Source organism: Bacillus rossius, chromosome 2 (genome assembly GCF_032445375.1).
Source record: "Bacillus rossius redtenbacheri isolate Brsri chromosome 2, Brsri_v3, whole genome shotgun sequence".
NCBI lineage: Eukaryota > Metazoa > Arthropoda > Insecta > Phasmatodea > Bacillidae > Bacillus > Bacillus rossius.
Window position 1 is genome coordinate 128,880,856 of NC_086331.1, and position 12,351 is coordinate 128,893,206.

At 38.0% G+C, this 12,351-nt stretch overlaps 1 protein-coding gene across 1 annotated transcript; it reads left to right on the plus strand.

The window, feature by feature from the left end:
- The first annotated feature begins 5,763 nt into the window (after positions 1–5,763).
- Positions 5,764–9,602, plus strand: LOC134528990 (uncharacterized). Its single transcript, XM_063362658.1, has 2 exons — positions 5,764–8,460; positions 9,352–9,602. The coding sequence occupies exons 1-2, from the start codon at positions 6,168–6,170 to the stop codon at positions 9,600–9,602; spliced, it is 2,544 nt and encodes an 847-aa protein (XP_063218728.1). The 5' UTR covers positions 5,764–6,167.
- Positions 9,603–12,351: the final 2,749 nt, after the last annotated feature.

The window sequence follows — 12,351 nt, forward strand, 5'->3', positions numbered from 1 at the left end:
ACGCAGTCCCGTGGTGTCACAGCCGTCTAGGCCCCGCCTCTACCACGCAGTCCCGTGGTGTCACAGCCGTCTAGGCCCCGCCTCTATCACGCAGTCCCGTGGTGTCACAGCCGTCTAGGCCCCGCCTCTATCACGCAGTCCCGTGGTGTCACAGCCGTCTAGGCCCCGCCTCTATCACGCAGTCCCGTGGTGTCACAGCCGTCTAGGCCCCGCCTCTATCACGCAGTCCCGTGGTGTCACAGCCGTCTAGGCCCCGCCTCTATCACGCAGTCCCGTGGTGTCACAGCCGTCTAGGCCCCGCCTCTATCATGCTGTCCCGTGGTGTCACAGCTGTCTAGGCTCCGCCTCTATCACGCAGTCCCGTGGTTTAGCGTGAGTTCCTTTCTCGCCCCCCCCCTTCTCCTGGTGCTCCAGCACGGCCGAAGCGCTGATTGGCGAGCAACATTCACGCCACCAGCCACCCACGAACCGCGAAGCAGAGTGCGACCGTTGGTGCCTGTGACAGCCCAGTTTAGCTTCGAATCACCGCTACCCAAACAAATTAAAATTCAACACCTACAAACAAACTATAGGTCTTTAAAAAAAGGGGGTTGTCTGTAAAGTTGGTTTACGGACGGTAATTTTACGTGATAACGTCATAAGAAAATGTTGATTAAAAATTGCATATTTTTTAATTTTCAAATAATATTTACAGTTTTTGCAAATTTAATTTAAATAATTTGTTTAAATATAATCACGAACAGTTATTTAAAAAGCCCGCCTTAATCTGTTTGATATTATAGAAGATTTTCTCGCATGGTGGTTGGCCGGTTCTTGCACGCTCGGCTCAGGTGGAACGTGACAATTTTTCGTGCGTGCAGCCGGCGTTCATCGATTTATAAGACGTCATCACGTCAAAAAATTAATTTACAATAAAATTTTCAATAAAAAAACTGGTCTCGTATACATATTTCATCATTTTAAATTAAGCATATATATTTAATGATTTGAAATAGAATTTTAATTATAGTCTTGCCAATGTGGGATAAGTGTTAAATAGTTTTGAACTCGTGAGTCATCAGAAGCGCAGGAGTACAAAAGAAAACTCTAGTTCTCCATTTGAGTGAATTGTTCGTATTAGTCAGCAGTTATTTACATCACGAAAAATACTTTTTATTTTAATAAATACAATTTCAATATTCGTTGTTTGATGTATTTGTGAAAAAAAAGGGGGGGGGGGTGGTAGGGGTAAAGAGACGAGTTTAAGTTTTTCTCCGCCATGAAATCACAACTATCTGTTAACACTGTAGTATACGATGCAACTTTTGGTGTCAGTTATTCAGTGCGTCTGTTGCTCTGATTTGTCATTTTGTCATACCAAAGTCAAAAGATGATTTCTTTTCTAAATAAAGATCGATAATTAATGATATATCATGTTTAAAACAAATATTTTACTAGTAAATTTTCATATAATTTTTTTTTTTTAATTTGAAGCTACTTAAGCAATCATACGTTTGACTAGACAGGTCGGTGGCTAAATTACTGTAGATATGTGAGAAATAAAATTTACTATTTGTTTATTTTAATTGCACGTAAAGGTATGTTATTTCTGGAGGAAATTCATCTTTAAAAAGGTCTGATTTCCAACATTTTTTATTAAATTTTATAAAAATTTTATTGAGTCCAACGATATCGTTAAAAATAGGTTGGACTTTCCTCTTTTAAATATATCATTCGATATCTCTATAACTCAAATCATGCTGGCTCAGTTTTTGTTCAAATAACACGCCGATTCACGAAAATCGTAAACAATGGCATTAACAAAAAATTGCTTCTTTTTCTTTTTGCATTCTCTGCCACCCACTAAATTTATTCCCCGCAGATCGCGAACAGTCTTGTAGGTTTTAAACGGGAAAACACCGGCCAAACATAAGCAGGCTACCAAATCTTACTTACTTCACTTTTCTGAGATAAGCGTGCACTACACAACGGTTGTCGTATGAGGTAATGGTTCACCCCCCCCCCCCCCCCCCCATCCCTTACCATTTCTAAAATCACCACTTACCCAAATATTTTGTTGATGTATCATGGATTCATGGTAGAGGGTGTTGTACTCTTCATCCCCCACCACTCAGCTGGTCTGTATGTAGACTGGGTTGGCCGTAGGAAGCGAGGCCCAAGCGCCCAACCCCTGCATGGTTGATTTTTTCTGCCCCGCCCAACTCTTCTTACCTGGACCTTTTTCCCCTCTTGTGCAGTAGTTTTCTTGCTTGCTTTAATGCATGTTTATTTGATCGCCGCATAACCCGGCCCAGGGTATTCCCTGTGTCCATGCAGGTTTTACCTGGGTCACTTCAGTTAGCTTTTAGGCTAGACTATTAAAGGGGCGTCAGCCATGGCGCCAATCGCAGCCATGACTGGCCAATACACCCCAATTAGCACATGATGCACGCGCCCTTGTTCTGCATGGTAGAGTGTATAGGCTTCGGCCTGAGACAACTTAGGTCCTCCCCTAACCTGGACCCTCCCTTTACGCACTTAGATTAACTTAGGCTAGGAAAATTGAAAATTGTAGGAAGCGTCAGTCGCTGGGCTGGGAGTGGACCTGCTCAAGCGATAGTTGATGTTAATTTCTTTTCCCCCGTTTATATTAGAGTTTGAAAAACACAAAGTTTCATTCTTGCATTTTGATACTATCATCTGCTGTCCTGGTAGCTTAAGCAGTTTCTTGCAAAAATTCTATTTTAATTGAATCTTGGCGATGAAGGACGTTGATTTTACTAAATAATAACGCGTGAACTGACCATCATGTATTTGCAAGATAAAAAAGCGAGATAAAGAAAATGTTGGCATCCGATTCATTGCCATCTTCATGGATAAATTTTGTTGGTAGGTTCTATGAGGCTTGACCAGAAGTGCCATCACATCCCCGTTTGCATACTAATTCTAAATTACCAACTTTGTTTTCAGGAAGAATTTTTTTTACATATGATTGTACCAATAACATACTTTCAGCTCTATGATTTATCAATTCTTTAAGAGTAACTGTGGCTCCACTTTCAGTTAAAGAAATTTCTGAATTTTTAGGGTAACACATATTTTTTTAGGATTCAAATCATATTTATATGTTGGGTACAATTTAAAAAAAAAATTTCTTTGCTTACAGAACGTATTCCTTGATATTGCGTTTTGGAAGATTTATTTTCTAGAATAAGTGATATTGCTTCGTTGCCTGACAGTTAATTTCCTGTGACATGTGGTATAGATTTATGGAACTTCGATGCTTTTGATGGACTGCCTTCTGTGACATTTTTAATTACCTTTGAAGCATGTACATTTCCTGAAGCCCGGGACACATTTGTTTGGCTTGGACCAGTGCTTTGATGCTTTGTCCTTCTCGTTCCTTTTATGTCTTCCTCCGTTTCGACCATTCACTCAAATCATCCCATCTTGAAGAAAAAAGGCCCTTTGTTTTATTCGTGAAAGTCACCGCAACTTGATAGCAACTGTGAAAGACACAGGAACCTTTGAGGCAAACATCACATTTGTCAAAAATATTATTTCCATTCTGTTAACCTTTTCCTTTTCTTTCTAAACTTCTATTATAAAAAAAATATTTTTACCGATTTATTGTAAACAATATTTCATAAGCAAAAATTTGGCTATGCTAAACTGAAATTGAAAAATACGGGGTTAGAAGCGCATCCATATTATGGAATAAAAATCATACCAGACTAAATCTAAAGCTATCTGCAGACCCGCGACCAGGGACCGGCGACCGGGGACCAGAGACTGGAGACCGGGGATCGGCGACCGGGGACCAGAGACTGGAGTCCGGGGACCGGGGACCAGAGACTGGAGTCCGGGGACCGGGGACCAGAGACTGGAGACCGGGGACCAGAGACTGGAGTCCGGGGACCGGGGACCAGAGACTGGAGACCGGGGACCAGAGACTGGAGACCGGGGAACGGGGACCAGAGACTGGAGTCCGGGGACCGGGGACCAGAGACTGGAGACCGGGGACCAGAGACTGGATACCGGGGACCGGGGACCAGAGACTGGAGTCCGGGGACCGGGGACCAGAGACTGGAGACCGGGGACCAGAGACTGGAGTCCGGGGACCGGGGACCAGAGACTGGAGACCGGGGACCAGAGACTGGAGACCGGGGAACGGGGACCAGAGACTGGAGTCCGGGGACCGGGGACCAGAGACTGGAGTCCGGGGACCGGGGACCAGAGACCGGGGACCGGCGACCGGGGACGGGAGACCGGGGACCGGCGACCGGGGACCAGGGACCGCGATTGCAGTCGCATGTCGCCGGTCTTCGTGCAGTGTGTTTCCTCTGAAATGACTGACGAGCGCTATCTGCTAAAGCTTAAATATAAAAATAATAAATACTAAAATATGAATGACATAAAAAATACTACCTACCTCGTGCGCACGGGAAAACAAAAATGATAGTATGCTAAATATTTAAAATTATCCTTTAAACTCGTAACAAACATAAAATACATCAAAATTCTAAGGATTATTAAAACATAACTTATAAAAAAATTACCAGTTTTATACAGGCTAGCATAAAAAAATGTACGGTAAATAAAGTTCACAATTTACGTTGCGGTGTGGGCAACAATATATAACTCCTACCCACACCAAAGCTTGGAATTTTAAAATTCAATTTAACTAGTTTTCTACAAAACAGTTAACTAAGACTTGTGGTCTGCTTAAAGGATTCTGATGGCACGTGCAACTTTTGAGTGGTTGTGACAACATTACCGAAAATCTCTCCATTGCAGCTAGTCTATCATTCTCCTGACGTTCACTTCTAGTGTAGCCCATTTGTAGTTATATGAAACGACTTTTAATCGTACTGTTTTCAATATATGTCAGTTTTATATAATTTTATGTCATAAGGTTACGTTTTATTAGTTCCTAGATAGGAATAAATGCAGCATATATTCCACTGAAGGATCTCGAGCGATATCATAGTATTATTTTATAACTGCAAAGACTTTTTTTTTAATTTCTCTGTCTAACCAAGTTTAGAGAAAGTTTCAAGATGCCTGCTTTTCAACTGGAAACGTAGGGCATGATAAATAACTAATTTAGTAAGATTATTATTCAGTTAATATTTTGGGTACTCTAATGACATTATGGAAATTTGAGAACAGTATTCTAAGCATTTTATTGGGTAAAAAAAAATTTTTTTTTGGTATCTTTAGAAAATATATTAATTTTGTTTATGTTTTTTTTTGGTAAATCTATTTTCTTAACAGGTGCCCAATTGTATTTTAATTGCCTATTTTATATAATGTAGATTAGTGTGAAATGTCAATACCAAAGTCATAATTCAAATTTAACATAATGCTAGGTATTGCTTTGGCATTAGCTTATTAAAAAAAGTTAGTTCTTTGGATGAATGTGTTTTTGTTTTCTGTGTGTCTCAGGGGCGAAGATCTGAAATCATCGAGTGAGAGGAGCTTCTGTTTCCAACCTGCCATCTACTGCAGCGCCACCTTCAACTGCTGGTCCCATAATGAAGCTTGGAGATGTGCCCAGAAGCAACAAAGGTGACACACACTCACACGAAGAAAAAGAGTCATTGGCGGACTTGAACCATTCACTGAAAAAACATTCTGCCCATAATTTTCCCAATAGTGGCGCTCTTAAACGCCCCTTGCAAGATTACTGTTCAGATGCGGACCACATACATTTCAAGAAAAGGAGAAAACAATCGAAGCCAGTGAAAATTGAAGCTCTAGAAAATGTTCCACCTGACCATGACAGTACAGAAGAAAATATATCGAGTGATGACAATACCGCCGATTTCCACAGTGAAAAGCGTTTCAGTCATGATGTTGATAATTCCAGCCATCAGTGCCCATACTGCTCTGAGGTACTTACATCCGACAGTTCCTTTCAAATACATTTAAAAACCAATCACGACTTTGATTTTGAACAAAGTAGAAGCGAAAAAGAAAATGTCTTCAAAAATTTAACCCAAATCCCCTTGAATTTGTCAAATAATTACATTAATAAGTCTACTTCAGATAATAATTTGCTAGAAAATGTGTACAATCAGTGGAATACTGAGGCAAACGATGCCTGTGAGGGTTTCCTCGATGTGACTAATGAGCCAGTGAAAAATACACCGTCAGGTTTTACAGAATCTTTCAATGATTGTAGAATGTTATTGCCGGGATACCTACCTTTAACAGCTCCATTAATCTTCCCAACGATGCCACCTGCGGCCTCAAATCAGACCCCCGAACAAAAATCAGTTCAGTGTAGCATGTCTTTGCCAGTTCGTGTGTTTAACCCTGAGGCATTTTGTCAACTATGCAACAAAGAATTTTGTAACAAATATTTTCTGAAGACACACAAAGCAAACAAGCATGGTATCTATGTGGAAAATCCTCACCCGTCACTCAGTAACTTGATTTCTGTACAGACTGTGCCTTTCGTTAATGCATCTTTTGACCAGTTGCAGCAACAAAATGTGGTAAGAAACTCACCAGAGAATTTCTCAAAGTCTCTCTCAGCAACACAGTCTAATGAAGAGTACACTGTTTCGCAGCCCATGGGTAACAGTTCTAACAAAGCATTTTGCGATATATGCAAAAGAAAGTTTTGTAACAGGTATTTCCTAAAAAGACATAGAGCTAAAATTCATGGAATTGTAGATGATCTTTACACTTCCACTAGCTCATATATAGGTCACCCTGAGTATGTACACAAACAAAATTGCGATGAAAAAGGAAACTCGATAGAGTGCTGTAACATCAGACCAAGTTCTCTAGAACAAAATATTAGGACGCTCGGTGAAAGCAAGGAAGTAGATGTAGAAAATTTTCGGAACGAAACTGAGAAGTCACGTGATAGTGTTTACGATGATAAACTTACAGGTAATAACCCTGAAGATGGAAAGGAATATGAAAAATTAAACTTGGAAGATGAACACCAGTTTGGGAAAGACATAAGACAGCCCTCGGAGAATTTTGACAACCTTAACAGCACAAACTCTTCGGAAAAAACATCTTCGAATTCTTCCCCAGGCAAAACGAAGGATGCATCGTTTTCTGTTGAAAAACTTAAACAGCTAGGTGTGATAAACGCAGATGCATTTTGTGAAATATGCTGTAAAGAGTACTGCAACAAGTATTTTCTTAGAACACATAAAATGAAACGCCATGGGATAACTTACCCAGATGGAGAATGGCAAGGTAAAGATGAAAAACTTAACGAAAATGGAAATGGATCTTGTATCCATGCACAAACAAGTCCTCTTAATTTAATAATAGGGGAGCATGGAAATAATAGTTCAGATTCTGGAGAAAGAGTTCACTCAGATAGTGAGGACATTGAATGTAATATCTGCAGACGTAAATTTCAAAGCTTGTATCTAATGCACATGCATCAGGCATATTTGCATGCAGTTGAGATAGAAGAAAAAGCAGTAGGTTGCACAAAAGAAAGTACCGAAGAAAATGTATATGACAATGCAAGTAATGAAATTTCTGTTACAGCCAATGAAAAATCACCTACGAAAATTGGTATTAAGGTCAATGATGAAACAAGCGAAAACTATGACTCTAACGATGATCTGCAAAAGTTGAAGACTATGATCATGCAACTAAATGATCTTAGTGTAAGCAAGGTGACAGTGTGCACAGTCTGCAGTCAGGATATGCAGTCACCAAATAACCTTAAATCTCACATGATTTCAGAGCATAGTATTTGCTTTGAGGAGAACGCGGGAGTTTTAGATGGAACTCGTTCGACATTAAATTCTCTCTTTACTAGTTCAAACCGTGAGGGGGAAAAGAAGTGTTCTCTTTGCGAAAAGGAGTTTATAAGCGATGCCATTTTGAAACAACATATCGTGGAGTTCCATAGACACAACTCACCACAAATTTCATCTTCAAATTTGGGCATCGATCCGGATGTTATTAAAATTGAAATGGACTTTTCTGAAAAAAGCCAGTATCATTCGGGAGCATCTACAAGCTCAGAGAAAAAGCCAACGCTCGCCCCTACAAACAGTTATTGCGAAATTTGCAACAAAGAATTATGTAACAAATACTTTATGAAAACGCACATGCAAAGAATGCATGGAATAGAAATTGAAAATGGTGCACAAATAGGAGGTGTTATTTGCGATGTGTGCAACAAAGAGTTATGTAGCAAGTACTTTTTAAGAGTGCATAAGCAAAATACACATGGGATTATAGAAGAAGGTCCTATCCCTCAGCAAAATCGCGATGGTTCTATCGTAGCTGGAGTCTCAAGTTCACATAATGAAAATGACAATGCACTGAAACCACTGGAGTTGGGTGACTTATCTCACCGATACTTCACTCACTTCACCGAGGTTTGTCCGCTCTGCAGCCGGCGGTTCAGGAGTACGAAATGGCTGAAAGCACATTTGTTTAATGATCATGGTGAGTCGGGTGCAGAGAAATGGAAAGATTTAGAAAATAGTAACAATTTAACTGGATCTCAAACAAAAAAATCACAAATATCTAAAACTCTTATCCAAAAAAATCATAATGTACCGTTTTCAAATCACAATCTTACATTAAAAATACCAAACAGTTGGAGTATTCAAGAACAAAATGGAACATGTATAAGATCCCAACAATCTTCACATGAAAATGTCACAGAATCGGATTCCCAGAAAGTATTAACTAATTTGTTGGGTTCATCAGATTCTTCACTGAAGAGCTATCATTGTTCATATTGTTCATTTTCAACAACAATTCTAGCATTTCTTTTTGTCCACGAAAAATCTCATACTGGAATGTCTTCTAATGTACTACCACATACGCCAAAATCATTCCAGTGTCCAGTTTGCCTTCAAAGTTTTAACCACATTGATGTTTATCAGCACCATGTAATTACTCATCAGTTTTCTGGAATACTCAACCCATTTTTCAGTCCGGCACATAGTTACACTTATTCACAAAACCTAGGCTGTATAGAAAGTGTCGAGAAAATATTCCATCACTCCCCAGAGAGAACTTCACCTGAACAAATAAGAGACAAAACGAAAAGTGATGTGATGGAATCTCAAGATAACTTATCAGTGGTAAATTCAGGTCGATGCAAATTCCGATGTTCAAAATGTTTTCAGAGATTCAGATCCCGGGAACTATGCACGGCTCATGTAGCCAGTAAGCACGGTTCTGCGTGTGAGAGTGTCTCGACATCGCCCATTCCTAATGCAACAAAAATCATGGTTGCACCTCAAAAACATTTCAAATGTGATCAGTGTAATTTTTCATCAATACATTCAGTTATACTAAAGAAGCATATCAGGAAGGCACACAAGTCAGAAACATTGCAGCAAGAGTCTAAAGGTGTCGAGACAGAACCGTGGATGGATACTACAAATGTCCTCCAAGATGTGAAGAAGAAGCTGGAAGATGCTGTTAGAAAGTCTAAGATCCCTGCCTCATACGCCGTCCCTCAGTCCCAGCCTCCATATGTCGAAGGATTTCTGATGCAACCATTCCTGTTAGAGGAGCCAGATCAGAAGTTTGTCCCCTCTCTCGTGTTCCTACCTGTGAAGGAGAAAATGTCCGAGCCCTTGACTGTGTCATTCATGCTCACACCTGCTTAGTGTGCGTTTGGTAGTTTCAAAACACAGCAAAGTTTTCACTTGTGAAAACTTTGCAGCGAAAGCTACACCTGTGATTTCATTTCATCGTATGCGTGTATATGTACGTGTCGTAGTTGTTTGATAATTTCATATTTTTTCAAGAGAGTTCCACGCGTCAACACAAAACCTATTTTTAAATATATTGAATAAGACTGACGTTCGCATAACCCACTCGTGGTTCCCAGAGTTGAAGGTCAAAATGTTGTTAAGGTGTAAAAGATATTAGGTGATGTTAATGAAGTTCCTATTGTCTTGATGCTCTGGGACCAATAGTTAAATTGCAGTTTACTGGCGTAGCTTGCTCAAAACAACATCTCGCAGACACGGATGTCACAGTAGTGTTCGTGGATTTGTGTTAGTATCTTGACAAGTTTCTTTAAGTAACTTCCAACCTGATTAAAATTAACTCAGGGTTTAAGCATAGGAATTTTATACGAAAATATTTATTTCTTCGTAACAAGTGCTGCCCAAAGAAGAAGAAATGTTTGGAAGATTTCTGCCCTAAGGTTCCTAACAGCATGACTACAAACCACTTCACTGTCGCAAGAACTTCTGGTCTCAGGTTTGTTTTGTTCAGCTTGCCGAAGATACTGGCACCAAATTTTGTAGCAGAGAATTTTTCTTCAACAACGTGAGTAGTTGAAGCATGTCCTTTCTTTTAAAATGTTATTGTAATATAGTCTAATATCATACCTCAATTGTCAATCAAAACAGAGTCGGGCGGGACAGGGGGTTCTGGTTGTTTGTGGCCAATGTTGTTTCCTGGGGCCTTCCCCTGCTCCATAGTCTCGGCTCGCCATTCATTCAGGGAAGAATTTAAGTATAGGGACTTGTATAATACCACCAAATTAAAACAGACAAAATTATAATTGTATTAATTCTTCTATTTGAATTTGAAATCATGCATGAAATATTTAAATTAGTGTCGCTATCAAACATTGAGTAAGATATGTCTTGAGCAAATATGTGATGAACTTTGTAATAGTTTAACTTTGTATTTCTTGTGAGTTGCATTAAGGATATTCCTGCAACTAATCTCGAATGTAGTGTTAGATATTTTACTGAGATATTCTTGTAACTGTTAGTAAAGGTTTATTATTAATGTAGATTGCATTCGAAACTGGAAACTAAGAATTTATTCACAAACGTCTTTCTAGTGTTAATAAGGTTAATGCTCATAGTTACATTTATTCTATTGAAGCCAGTTCAGTTCATGAGAATCAAATCAAAATGAAAGTTCCTGATCTATATAGTACAAACATATATAGCTATAAATATAAATATTAATTGTATTGATGTAACGTGTATGTGCCTTTGAATGTTGAAACTATAGCTGTAGATGTTTAATGTTAATTTCACATAATTTGCTTTTCAAATATGTGTTGTATACAAATGAATATGCTATTTACATATAATGGAAGGGATATGTCTATTAAATGATATTTGTTAAAAAATAACTTAAAATATTTTAAGATTATACATTACTTTTGGAATGAGATGATATAATCAGTTCTTACTCATCGTGCGTTATGTCTGATCGGAGATTTAATTGTTGTCACAATGGTTTAAATATTAAATTCCGAAAACTTGGACATTTTTTGTCAACTGTTACAGTAATTAAGCAGTAATTCGTCTGTATTAAACATAAATAGTTTTTTTTATGAAAATGCAGAATATGTTAGGTAATAAGATAATAAATACTTTTTTCTTTTGGCTTTTGAACATTAATAAAACTGTAAATTAAGCTTCTGTATATTATCAGGCCCATGGTAATCATTTTTTTTAAATTCCTGACAGCTGTATTCAGGAAACCAATTTTGAATTATTTTTAATACATTTCTTTTATAAATGAAAAAAACACAGAATTGAGACGAACAGAAAATTAAAAAAATTATATAAATGTGTTATATTAACATGTAAATAACCAGCAGTTTCTTCAGTTTTTAAATCAGTTAAACTGCTCATTAATTACAAACTAATATTTTGAAAGATATGTTGCATGTAAGAATCGTCTAGTCATAATGTTAAACTGTTATCAAGGAGTAACTTCCCGTTGATAAATATAATACCAGGCAGAGACGAATTGCAGTTGTTTGTCAGAGCTGAGAGTGGTTTTACATATGATCTGGTGAATACCACTTTTCCTTGCGGGAAATAATATGATCGTATCCTAGCAGATACGAGGATGCTATTATGGTGTTAACACTGAAGGAGCAAGCAATGGGCATTTAGACACTTTAAAAAATAACATAGTATTTTTGTTATAAAGCTAATCGTAGTTTTTATAAAATATATATTTCATTTGAATAGAGATAATAGCTGTATTTTCTTCGTTTCGTATTTTCTTATAATTTCCCTACTTTGGTATTGTTACATTTGCAAACATATATTTTGCTATACTGTTCTATTAAGTGCAATTGGCAAACTCAATATACACGTGAAGGTGAAAGCATTTTTTTTGGCCTACAGAGATTTTTATATTGGTAGTTAATACCTGTTTATGAAACTTATCGTTGTGACATAATATGAGGGTTAGTCTATGATATTTACTAACCTGATGATAAATTTACCCTTAAACCGTTATGTAGGAATAATATAAAATGATTATTTAATTGATAAGTTTTAATCCAATTTTATTTTGAATGTTTTTCTAAGAGTCTTAACGTTCGAAAGTACATAGGACATAGTTCACCATGATTACTTCATTTTG